Raw genomic sequence first — 13152 nt, 5'->3', positions numbered from 1 at the left:
TTGGATGGTTCGACCGGGGTCTGGGAAGCCAGGAGGCTGCACCAGGCTCCAGTCTGATCCGGCAATGTTTCTATAGCTGGATGCCCTTCCTAACACAAACCACTCTGTGAGTGTAGTGGGTGCTTTTTACATGCCACCAGCACAGGGGCCAGAGGAGGCTTTCAAAAAAAGGGAAAGTAGTTAGCATCCTTGAAATATAAATATTTTAATCCATGCTTCCATTCCACTGCAGGAATCAGATATATCCATTCCAAATTTCATTATCCTTAACTACGGAAAATAGTTTTATACACCAATCTGTCTTTTGTTCTGGAATGTCATGTCTGAAACTATTTTCTGTTGAGATATGTCAAGTTTATCAAGACAACATGACTTGCAGAAAATACCAAGTCTACTTTTTGGTAGATATTAAACATAGGTGCAGGAGTGGCTGTGTGGTAAGTAGCTTGCTTATCAACCACATGGTTCCAGTTTCAGTCCCACTGTGTGGCACCTTGGGCAAGTGTCTTCTACTATAGCCTCGGGTCGACCAAAGCCTTGTGAGTGGATTTGGTAGACGGAAACTGAAAGAAGCCAGTCGTATATATATATGTGTGTGTGTGTGTGCTTGTCCCTCAAACATCGCTTGACAACTGATGCTGGTGTGTTTACGTCCCCGTAACTTAGCGGTTCGGCAAAAAGAGACCGATAGAATAAGTACTAGGCTTACAAAGAATAAGCCCTGGGATCGATTTGCTTGACTAAAGCATGGCCGCATTGAAAAAAATAATAAAATTAAATTAAAAACAGGAAAAATAATCCAGAATCCTTGTCCAGTACCGGATCGATCCCCAATGCTAGTCATGGAATGTGAAGGTGGGTAAGCAGGCTCTGTGTGTGTGTGTGTCGTCTGCCATTTTCTCTATGAAGGCCGTTTTTAGTCTATTCACTGATATAGTGTTTTTACAACCATAAAGATCTACATGAACGGAAAGAACCTGCATACAGTGCTGTTAACGGAGGTTTAATAACATCGTTGCGCACAAAAACGTGAGTCCAAGAAGTAAAGCTTCCTTCAAGGCAGAGATAGAAATGCAATTGTTAAATAGGTAAGAGGTTTTAAAACAGCAGCGATATATTCAAAATTGGCAACACTAAAAATTGTCGAGGATAAATTAAAAGGCGATCTTTCGTCTCTAGTAGACCTTTCCGTCGATTTCCGTAAAAATTTTTTTTTTTTTTTACATATGGGCTTGCGGGAACTTTTGAAGTAATGAGAGCGAAAGAGACACATTACTCTCTCTGTCTCTTCACACACACTAACAGAAGCACTTCACTTACACAACATACTGTCTGTCTCCCACACCCCATCAAACACACACACACACATGTACATCAATGCTTGCCATACACGGTAACTTCAAAAGAACTTCCCTCGTCATACAATCGCTTTCTCTTCGTCTCTTTCGCTCTCATTACTTCAAAAGTTCCCGCAAGCCCATATGTAAAAAAAAAAAAAATTTTACGGAAATCGACGGAAAGGTCTACTAGAGACGAAAGATCGCCGTATTATTTAATTTCTGAACGGTTTTGCTGCCGTTTGTTTGCGTAGTTTGATTTCCTTATCCATCAGTCTCTATTAAGATAGAAACGTGAATAAAATTAATAAAAGAAAAACGAAAATGAAACTTTGGAAACAGCAGCGCCACCATAATTAACGTGGAAACAACGAGTGTGCTTTTCAAGGGAGATAATCAAATCAGAGACGGTAATACTTCATGTAAATATATATTCCGTTACTGCCCACAAGGGGCTAAACAGAGAGGGAACAGGCAAAGGGATTAAGTCGATTATATCGACCCCTGTGCGTAACTGGTACTTTATTTATCGACCCAGAAAGGATGAAAGACAAAGTCGACTTCGGCGGAATTTGAACTCAGAACGTAACGATAGACGAAATACCTATTTCTTTATTACCCACAAGGGGCTAAACACAGAGGGGACAGACATAGGTATTAAGTCGATTACATCGACCCAAGTGCGTAACTGGTACTTAATTTATCGACCCCGAAAGGATGAAAGGCAAAGTCGACCTCGGCGGAGTTTGAACTCAGAACGTAGCGACAGACGAAATACCTACTTCTTTATTACCCACAAGGGGCTAAACACAGAGAGGACAGACAAACGGATTAAGTCGATTATATCGACCCAGTGCGAAACTGGTACTTTATTTATCGACCCAGAAAGGATGAAAGACAAAGTCGACTTCGGCGGAATTTGAACTCAGAACGTAACGTCAGACGAAATACCTATTTCTTTATTACCCACAAGGGGCTAAACACAGAGAGGACAGACAAACGGATTAAGTCGATTATATCGACCCCTGTGCGTAACTGGTACTTATTTAATCGACCCCGAAAGGCAAAGTCGACCTCGGCAGAATTTGAACTCAGAACATAGAGGCAGACGAAATACCTATTTCTTTATTACCCACAAGGGGCTAAACACAGGGGACAAACAAGGACAGACATAGGTATTAAGTCGATTACATCGACCCCAGTGCGTAACTGGTACTTAATTTATCGACCCCGAAAGGATGAAAGGTAAAGTCGACCTCGGCGGAATTTGAACTCAGAACATAGCGGCAGACGAAATACCGCTAAGCATTTCGCCCGGCGTGCTACCGATTCTGCCAGCTCGCCACCTCATACTTCATGTAAATATAACCAGAATCCTTGTCTTGTACCAGATCGATCCCCAAATCGGCGAAGTTTCGCTTGTCGTAGCACACGTTTCCGTCGATTTCCGTAAAAAATGTAAACACTGAATCAGCCATACATACATACACACATACACACACACATACACACACACACATACATAGATACATACACACACCATACATACACACACACACATACATATACACATACACCGAGTAAAAAATTTCAGTTATCTCTCTCTTTCACACATTACTCTCTCTGTCTCTTCGCACACACTAACAGAAGCACTTCACTTACACAACATACTGTCTGTCTCCCACACACACGGGGACTTCAAAGAGAAATTTCCTCGTCATAAAATCGCCTCCTCTTAGTCTCTTTCGCTCTCATTACTTATGTAAAAAAATAAAAGTTTTTTACGGAAATCGACGGAAACTTGTGCTACGACAAGCGAAACATCGCCCCCCAAATCTAATCAGTTCGTGCCAGTCACGAGGACAATCATCCCTGGAAGTTTATCCGAATCCATCCAGCAGTTCTTGAGATATTTTGTTCAAGGACAAACAAAAACGACTGTAAACAAAACCTTCGCTAAGGCAGAGGTAATAAAAAAAATTATTTACCACAATTTACAGTTGTAGAGAGGTTTGTATAGTTGAGATATTTGCGTTGCAAAAAACATGGCTTCTGTTTCAGTCCTGCTACGCAGCAACACAGGCAAGTCACTTCTACTGTAGCCCCAGGCCGATCAGTGCATTCTGACAGTGATTTTGGTAAATCTAAACCCATCCAGCGGTTCTTGAGATATCTTGTCCGCAGACAAAGAAACAAAACCTCTACCGTTCCTAAGGCAGATGTAAAAATATTCAACTAATCATCATCATCGTTTAACGCCCGCTTTCCATGCTGGCATGGGTTGGACGGTTTGACTGATGACTGGCGAACCAGATGGCTGCACCAGGCTCCAATCTGATCTGGCAGAGTTTCTACAGCTGGATGCCCTTCCTAACACCAACCACTCCGAGAGCGTAGTGGGTGCTTTTACGAGCCACTGGCACAAGGGCCAGTCAGGCGGTACTGGCAACGGCCATGCTCAAATGTTGCTTTTTATGTGCCACCTGCACAGGAGCCAGTCCAGTGGCACTGGTAACAACTTCGCTCAAATGTATTTTCACGTGCCAGTAAGGCGATGCAGGTAACGATCACACTCGAATGGTGCTTTTACGTGCCACCAGTATGGAAGCCAGTTAGCTGCTCTGGCAACGAACATGTTTGGATGGTGCTCTTAGCGCGCTACTAGCATGGAGGCCAGTCGTGGAAATTGATTTCGATTTCACTTGCCTCAACAGGTCTTCGCAAGCAGAGTTTAGTGTCCAAGGAAGGAAAGGTACGCATAAGAGGGCTGGTTACACAGCATATTTCCAAAGATCCTAGTCACTAGTCATTGCCTCGGTGAGGCCCAATGTTTGAAGGTCATGTTTCACCACTTCATCCCAGGTTTTCCTGGATCTACCTCTTCCTGACTGGCACGTAAAAGCACCCACTACACTCTCGGAGTGGTTGGCATTAGAAAGGGCATCCAGCTGTAGAAACTCTGCCAGATCAAGATTGAAGCCTGGTGCAGCCATCTGGTTCACCATCCCTCTGTCATTCGTCCAACCCATGCTAGCATAGAAAGCGGACGTTAAACGATGATGTAAGGTGTGTATGAGAGGCTGAATCTAGCCAGTTGAACATTAAACAGGTAAAATATTAACATACTTTGAGGACTACAACTTTAAAAGTACGAGGGTTTTGAAGAAGAAAAGGGCTGCCCTAGAACAAAATAACAAAAACATAGAATCTTTCAACATTATTAATCTTTAATTATAAAATAATCAACAAGATCTAGTTTGTATATTACAAGAAACAAGTTTTGTTTTTCTCTAAATATCGGGTTGGTGCATAATTATTGCAGCTTTTTTTCAACAAAAACAATAACAATATTTAAGAAAAACATCTTTAAATGGCCATCTGACCATCTGCCAAGCAAATGGGAAGCAGTAATTGAAGTAAATGGTGAATATGCTCTGGAATAATCATTTAAAGATGTTTCTTATTTCTTTATTGCCCACAAGGGGCTAAACACAGAGGGGACAAACAAGGACAGACAAAGGGATTAAGTTAGTTAGTTGGTTAATTTTTGGCTCAAAAAGCAAAAAGCAAGGCCATGTAGGGGGACATGGAGTTATGTACAGGGTGGTGTTCATGTAAAGAGTTCAGGCCACTTGAGGTCAAGGGAGACTTTGAACAAAGCGGTCGTCGGCATCTTCACCATCTCGTCTGGCAGCTTGTTCCACGGATCCGCAACCCGGATGGAGAAAGCCCTTCTTCGATTGAGATGAAATCGTTGCAGATAGAGCTTTTCGGAATGACCCCGCAGCCGACGCTCTGGAGCAGGAGTGAAGTCGTAGTTCTCGTTTAACCTTCTTCGTCACCCAGGGCTTGTGTTCTTCTTGAGAAGCCCAACGGGAACTGCCTGGTCAGTCAACCAGATTACATATGCTTTGAGGGATGACCATAGTTCGTCAACTGAGGACAATGTCATTAGGGATCGCCAGTCCAGAAGCGCGGAAGCCTCGGTTAGAATTTCAAGATTAATTGCAGAGAAGACTCTACGTGGCAGCGAAGTAGTCGTGGGCGTAGAAAAAGTTGTGTGCATGACAAACTTCAGGACCGCATGATCACTCTTGGCAAGAGGGGCGCACACAGATACGTCTGACACCGATCTTGGATAGCGGGAGAATACGAGATCCAGCATAGATGGCTGCTGCCCAGACCGATGCCTTGTCAGATATTCAGCATGTTGCGATAGAAAACAATCTTCAGCCACGTCAAGAAGGGCCTGGCCGAACCGGGATTACATCGACCCCAGTGCGTAACTGGTACTTGATTTATTGACCCCGAAAGGATGAAAGGCAAAGTCGACCTCGGCGGAATTTGAACTCAGAACGTAACGGCAGATGAAATACCGCTAAGCATTTTGCCCGGCGTGCTAACGTTTCTGCCAGCTCGCCGCCTTCAAACATTTAAAGATGTTTCTGTTACATGTTATTGTTTTCGTTGAATAAAATTTGTTGAAATAAAAGCTGCAATGATTATTGCACCGACCCAATATTTAGCTTACTGTTCAAATACATCATCATCATCGCTCATGTCATCCATTCAATTCTTGTAGCTGTGGAGTCTTAGATTCTGTTCAAAAGAACATTTAATTGATTGAAAAAGCACTTGACTAAATATCCCAGCACGGAAGCGGATATCTTTTTTTTTTTTTTAGTACAAATATGAGTCTTAGTCATAATTTATAAATGGTATAGGTATATACAAGCCCAAAGTTTGCAACAATCTCTTTGGGAATGGAGCTTGCAGAATTAGATAAATCTGAGTGTGTGATGTCCAAACGAAAAAGTCTATGAGTAACTGGTTTATATATACATATATATATTATTGGTAGATTCACAACTCAAATTTGCAAAAACAAATACCAAAACAACTAAATAAAATACTGACTTACAAGACAACTTCAAATATTTGACAAATTTGTGAAAGCTTTGAGGGCCAACCCGGAATATACTGACAAATTTCACAGACTAATGAGAAAAAAAAAACAAATTAAGTTATTGAAACTGTCTTAAAGAGTTGTTAATGTACAACCCTAAAATGGAAATTAAATTTAAATAATAAGAAAAGAAAGTAGATGAACCAGCTTTGCAAGGTTTTGTAGCTAAGGTCCCATGTTGAATTCCAGTTTCTGATCCGGTGTGTGTATGATAAGACTTTTTCAAGTTTTCATTGTGTTAATGGTTTGGGTGGTTCCTTGTTCCAGATTATATCTGCAGCTTGTCTATGACTGTTAAGGAATCAAAGAAGTTTGGCATGTCCCTTTGCAGAGAGGTGCAGCAACTTGAGTGCTCGGAGAATCTAGAGAAAAGTAAAATAGATTAATTGTATGTTATTGTTATCACCATTATTGTCAATACTTTAAAGATCTACTTTTTTGCGCTTGAATGGTTCAGAAACAACTCATTGAAGTATATCTATGACTGGATGCTCTTCCTATTTTTTTTCTGTATAATCTCAACAGAAATATGGTAACAAATGTTGTTTTCATAAGTTTTGAATTAAAATCTTCCACAATTTATGTTCCTAACACTAGTTTAATGATAACCAAGTTATTTTACTAAATTCTTTGTTATATTTAAAATTAATTGAAAGAAACACAGAGCATCTCAAAACAAATACAGTAATTAAAGGGTTTAAGGTAACTTATCTGAACAAGAAAGAATGAGAGCAAAACAAATTGAAAACTATATTTTGTTGTCTACCTTCAGTTTGGCTTCACCTGATGCTCCACTGGTTCGCATTCCCTTATCATACATGTCTTTTGGTGACAGAGCTTGACTGAACCAACAGGATCAATAATAATCATGGATAGCAGCAACAGTGGTCACCATGGTTAAGAGATGAAAAGAGAGAAAATTAACAATTAATTTATTGTATTGGGTTGTCTGGAAAGTTCATTGCCAATTTTTAAAGGAAAGAAAAAGGTCAATAAATACTTGCCATTTCATTTTTAATCAACCAAATATGAACCATTTTGTTGCACAATGCATCTCCATCTTTCCTTTAACTTGAAAATACGATGGTTTTATGGCAAAGAATTCATCAAGCTATCTTTTTACGTCATCCAAGGAATTGATATTTTTACCATTAAGACTATTCCGCAGAGACCTGAATAAGTGGAAATCTGAAGGAGCAATATCTGGTGAATATGGAGGGTGGGGTAACACATCCCATCCGAGCTGCAGCAATTTTTGTCTGGTTCCCAAAGCATCAAGTGCTGAAAATGAACTTTCTTATCTTCCATTTTAAAGGGTTACAGAATTAACACAGGTTATAGAAACATAAACCTTCTTCCATGAAAAGATAGCTTAAACTGTGCTCTAAATGGAGGTGTAGTCAAATCCTATTTTATGGACTCAACCATGTTCTAAAATAAGTCAAAAGGTAAGCTACTACAAATTGGCACAAACTTTCCGGAAAACCAATAATATTTGTTGACATCAGAAGAATTTTAATAAACTTTGAGAGAATATGTGAGAATTCTGCTTTTTGGAACAGTGAATCTCAGAGTGATTAAAGCTATATATATATAAATGGTAAAGACCTTCTTTGGTCATGAATGACCATGGGATAGCACCTAGAAAGTTCCCCTCCGAGGTACAAGTCCAGACAAGGTTGTTTATGGAAGACCAGCAGTCACCCATGCATAACAACCTCTCCTCTCCTTGCTACCAATGTTATTCAAGGGAAAGGCTGATATGGCTTGGCACCAGTGACGTCACAAATCATTTCTACAGATGAGTGAACTGGAGCAACGTGAAAAAAAAAGGGTCTTGCTCAAGAAAACACAACACACAGCCCTGTCAAGGAATCAAACTCACTACCTCATGATTGTGAGCCTGGCCCTCTAACCACTGAGCCATGTATCTTCATATAAAGCTACAAATGTTAGAGTAAACATTGGCTAGAAAAGTTAAAAGCTGCTCATGGGACTCATACCTACATCTGTAAACATGACTAGTGTTTTATCCTTGGATTAAAGAAATCCTTCAGATTTGTCAATCCAGTCTAGAGATTTCTCTACCCATTCTTATCAGCAATGTGTCCATATGAGAGGTCTTCTCCAGGTAAATAAAGCAGTATTGTGTGTTCTAACAAAACATCCATAAGTTGGAGATAAAGATTGCTTTTTTTTGACAATATTTCTTCAGTATTTAGTACATTAAAAAAAAAAATTTAGTGTTTTTCAATTTGGTAGAAGCTGCATCCCACTTGCCACTGGCCACACACTGCTTGGCGTTGGTCACACCCTATTTGGCACCAGTCATACCATACTTGGTGCCAACCATATCTCAGCAACCTTAAAGGCATAACAAAGTTGTCAGCATTATGCTTTCTTGATAATTAAAAAATATCAAAAAAATGTTTTGAAAATCAATAAATCATACAATCAATTAATTATTTCTAAAATAAACTCACGTGTTTTTCTCCACTTTGAAATGTTGCCAAAGCGCACGGTAACACTGGATGAAAAAAGAAAAATAAATATGAAACTGAAGGATTTTAAAACACAGAATTATATTAGAGGGAGCAATAGAAATGCTTCTTAGTTCTGGCAGTGTGTGTGTGTGTATATATATATATATATATACATATATATATATATATATATAGTTGGAATTTACAGAAAGACAATGACAGGTGTATATATAAGAAAATAAAGGAAGTGGATAAAAATTTATGTACAGATGTTTCTATTTAAAGACATTCGGATGGTACTTTTTACGTGCCACCAGCACAGGTGCCGGGGGGGGGGGGGTTCCTGGTAGCTGCCACGATCAGTTGGTGCTTTTTACGTGACACCAGTACACTGTTTTGAATTAATTATGTAGTACCTCATAGTGTTGAGATTTCAACGATGTGATTGTTAATTTTTTGAATGACATCATTGAGTAGGAGTGAGAAGTCAAATCTGGCCTGTTTGAACATAAAACTGGTAGGATATTTTGGCCAGTTTAAATGCTAAAGGGTTAAGCAAGTCCTCCTGTAAGATCAGTCATGGTCTAGAACTGTTTAAAGAAATATACCTTTCCGGTGGCACGTAAAAGGCACCATTCGAGCGGGATCGTCACCAGCGTCACCTTACTGGCACGTGAAAAACAGTCAAGCGAGGTCGTTACCAGTACCACCTGACTGGCCCCTGTGCCAGTGGCATGTAAAAGCACCTACTACACTCTCAGAGTGGTTGGTGTTATGAAGGGCATCCAGCTGTAGAAACTCTGCCAGATCAAGATTGAAGCCTGGTGCAGCTGTCTGGTTCACCAGCTTTCAGTCAAAATTGTCCAACCCATGCTAGCATGGAAAGCGGACGTTAAACGATGATGATGATGATGATCCATGACAAACACCTGTAAATAGATGGAAAACTGTTGTCATAAACAATTCATACTCACAGCATTCACGTCTCGCAATTTGACGTGTCTTCGAACTGAAGTTGAAACTTTCTCAAATTCCTCTACCGTCAAAGGAACAAATTCATCAGTGTTCTTTCGTTTGGAAGCTGGGGATTGATTAGTTTCTTCAACACCTGTAATTAATCAAAAGAAGCACTTGTTCGGTAAGTATAGATGTAGCCAAATGATTGAAGATCAATTCCATAGGTAAACGGGAAGAAGTGTCAAGGAAGTAAAATAAAGGGGCAGTAAACACAGGCCCGATCAGATACAAATACTACAGCCTCTAAATACTACTACTGTGTTAGGGTAGGAGTGATATTCAGGCAGGTGTGGAGTCTGGGCACATGGCCAGCAGGTGTGGAGTTTGGACACTAGGACATTAGGTGTGGAGTCTGGACACAAGGACAGTAGGTGTGGAGTCCAGGCATGAGGCCAGCAGGTGTGAAATCTGAGCACAAGGTCAGCAGGTGTAGAGTCTGGATATGAAGCCAACAGGTGTGAAGTCCGGGCATGAGGCCAGCAGGTGTAGTGTCCGTGCATGAGGCCAGCAGGTGTGGAGTCTGGGTACGAGGCCAGGGGAAGGGTTAAGTTGACCAAATTTAGCTTTGAAGGTGACAGAATGCAATATGTGGCTGGTTAATGTGGACATCGAGCTCGTCTTTGCCCTGGCCTGTGACACAACAGAAATACAGGATTGAAATTTAGTCGACCACTACTCATAGCCACCAAGTCTCATGACAATGATGATGATCATCATTTAATGTTCATTTCCCATGCTGGCATGGGCTGGACCATTTGACAGGGGTCGGCCAGCTAGAGAGCTGTCCAGGCTCAATTTTGTCTGTTTTGCCTTGGTCTCTACAGCTGGATGCTCTTTCTAATGCCAACTGCTTTACAGAGTGTACTGGGTGCTGTTAATGTGACACCAGCATAAGGGCCTTTACGTGCCACCGGTGTGGGTGCTGTTACATGACACTTTTATGTGGAACCAGCACCAGAACTTGTTAATGAAAGAGGAAAAAAATAAATGAATGTGCAAAGCCAAACCTGAAAGGAACTCTTTCATATCTACTTCCGTAGTAGCAGGCATTGGTGGGTTTTTCTTAGGTTTCTTGACTGGTTTCACTTCAGTTTCGCAGTCTGGTGGAGATTCCTCGATGGTGTTGACAGGGTTCGGTTCAGATTTAGTGATTTCGGCACAAATTGGTAAACCAAGAAGTTGTTCAAAAGCCTGAACTTCAACAGATGGCTCTCTCTTCTGAAAATGTAACATGGCAGGATATAAAAAGAAAAATGAAACAAATTACATAAAGAAAGAAAACAAAGATTTATTCATGATCATCATCCTTTAACTCTTTTGTTACTGGCTGAAACCAGCTCTGGCTCTGTAGTACAATTGTCTTGTTTTCATAAATTTTGAATTAATATCTTCTACCAAACCTTAGTCACAATTTATGTTCCTAACACTAGCTTAATGATAACTAAGTTATTTTACTAAATTCTTTGTTATATTTAAAATTAATTGAAAGAAACACAGAGCATCTCAACAGAAATATCGTAACAAATGTCTTGTTTTCATAAATTTTGAATTAATATCTTCTACCAAACCTTAGTCACAATTTATGTTCCTAACACCAGTTGAATGATAACTAAGTTATTTCACTAAATTCTTTGTTATATTTAAAGAACACAGAGCATCTCAACAGAAATACAGTAACGAAAGGGTTAATGTCCATTTTCCATGCAGGCATGGGTTGGACGATTTGATCAGAGCTGGATTGCAGAAGAGCTGTACGAGATTCCAGTCTGAATTGGCTTGGTTTCTATGGTTGGATGCCCTTCCTAATGCTAACCATTTTATGTAATGTGCTGGGTGCTTTTTGTGCATGACTGCAATTTACATGGCATCAACACGAGTGCTTTTTTATGTGGCAGCGGCACAGGGTTCTTGCTGGACAATCCTCTTCATCAGGGTGAGTGACATTAATACATCTGCCGTAGAGGACAGGTTTTCTTGAGTAGAGCAATGTGCCAAATATCTCGGGCCAAGGCAAACTGTAACTTCTTGAAAACGTCACCCAAAGCAGAGTAACTATCACTGTCTTTTTTTCTTAACCCTTTTGTTACCAACCCAGCTGAAACCGCCTCTGGCTCTGAAGTACAAATGTCTTATTTTCATAAGTTTGGAATTAAAATCTTCCACCAAACCTTAGTCACAATTTATGTTCCTAACACTAACTTAATAATAACTAAGTTATTTTACTAAATTCTTTGTTATATTTAAAATAATTGAAAGAAATACAGAGCATCACAAATAAATACAGTAACGAAAGGGTTAGTCCTTCAACATTCTGGTTAGTTTATTTGTCCACATCATTTTCAATTAATTCTGCATATTTTGTAGCTTTGAGATTTCAAAGGTGCGATATTTTTGGAATGACATTGAAGGGTAGGTGTGAGAGGCCAATTTGGCAGAATATTTGGGCCTGATATGACAGTTTAAATGTCAAAAGTTTAAAGATGAATACATTGTACAATATAGTCTTAGGAATCTGTCCAATGACTTGGATCGCCAAGGCTTGAAAAGTGAGGTAGAAAAATTGCATACTATGTGAAATATAAAGCTTATTTATTCACATTGTTTTAAATTAATCATGCATTATCTTCATCATCATCATCATTTAACGTTTGTTTTCCATGCTAGCATGGGTTGGACGGTTCGACCAGGGTCCAGTAAGCCATGGAGGCTGCACCAGGCTCCAGTCTGGTTTGGCAGTGTTTCTACAGCTGGATGCCCTTCCTAACGCCAACCACTCCATGAATATAGTGGGTGTTTTTTTACGTGCCACCGGCACAGGGACCAGAGGAGGCTGGCAAACGGTCACAATCGGTTGGTGCTTTTACGCGTCACCGACACGGACGCCAGTCAGGCGGCACTGGCATCTGCCATGTTCGGACGGTAGCTTCAAAATTTTGATGATGTGATTATTTTTAGAACGACATTATAGGGTAGGTGTGAGAGGTTGGATTTGGCTGGTCGGATTAAACGACAGGTAGAATATTTGAGCCAGATATGGCTGGTTAAATGTGATTCTTAATCCTTTAGCATTCAGATTACTCTGTCAAAAGTAATGCTTATTTATTCACAGTGTCTTGAATTAATCATGCGTTATCTCGTAGCTTCAAGATTTTGATGATGTGACTGTTTATCTTTAGAATGACATTATCAGGTAAGGGTGAGAGATCAATTCTAACCAGTTTGAACACAAAACAGGTAGAATATTTGGGCTGGATAAGGCTGGTATAAATACTGAAGGGTTGATGTCGATCCAATGAAGATTTGTTAATAAGATAAGATAAAATAGAATACAGAAACCTTCTTTTATTAC

The 13152-nt window shown here is 40.0% G+C and overlaps 1 protein-coding gene across 1 annotated transcript in view; it reads right to left on the bottom strand.

Annotated features, from left to right (window-relative positions):
* Nucleotides 1-5922: 5922 nt before the first annotated feature.
* Nucleotides 5923-13152, bottom strand: part of LOC115224787 (spindle and kinetochore-associated protein 2) — a 12638-nt gene continuing 5408 nt past the window's right edge. Inside the window, exons 5-9 of the mRNA XM_029795701.2 lie at nt 10811-11021; nt 9761-9894; nt 8787-8830; nt 7070-7145; nt 5923-6665 (exon numbers count right to left, since the gene is read on the bottom strand). Of these exons, the coding sequence (XP_029651561.1) occupies nt 6606-6665; nt 7070-7145; nt 8787-8830; nt 9761-9894; nt 10811-11021 (525 nt within the window). The 3' untranslated portion in view covers nt 5923-6605. The remainder of the gene's footprint in view (nt 6666-7069; nt 7146-8786; nt 8831-9760; nt 9895-10810; nt 11022-13152) is intronic.

Source organism: Octopus sinensis, linkage group LG26 (genome assembly GCF_006345805.1).
Source record: "Octopus sinensis linkage group LG26, ASM634580v1, whole genome shotgun sequence".
Taxonomy (NCBI): Eukaryota; Metazoa; Mollusca; class Cephalopoda; order Octopoda; family Octopodidae; genus Octopus; species Octopus sinensis.
The sequence above is the reverse complement of the archived record's forward strand: the minus strand, read 5'-3'. Positions and strand labels throughout refer to the sequence as shown.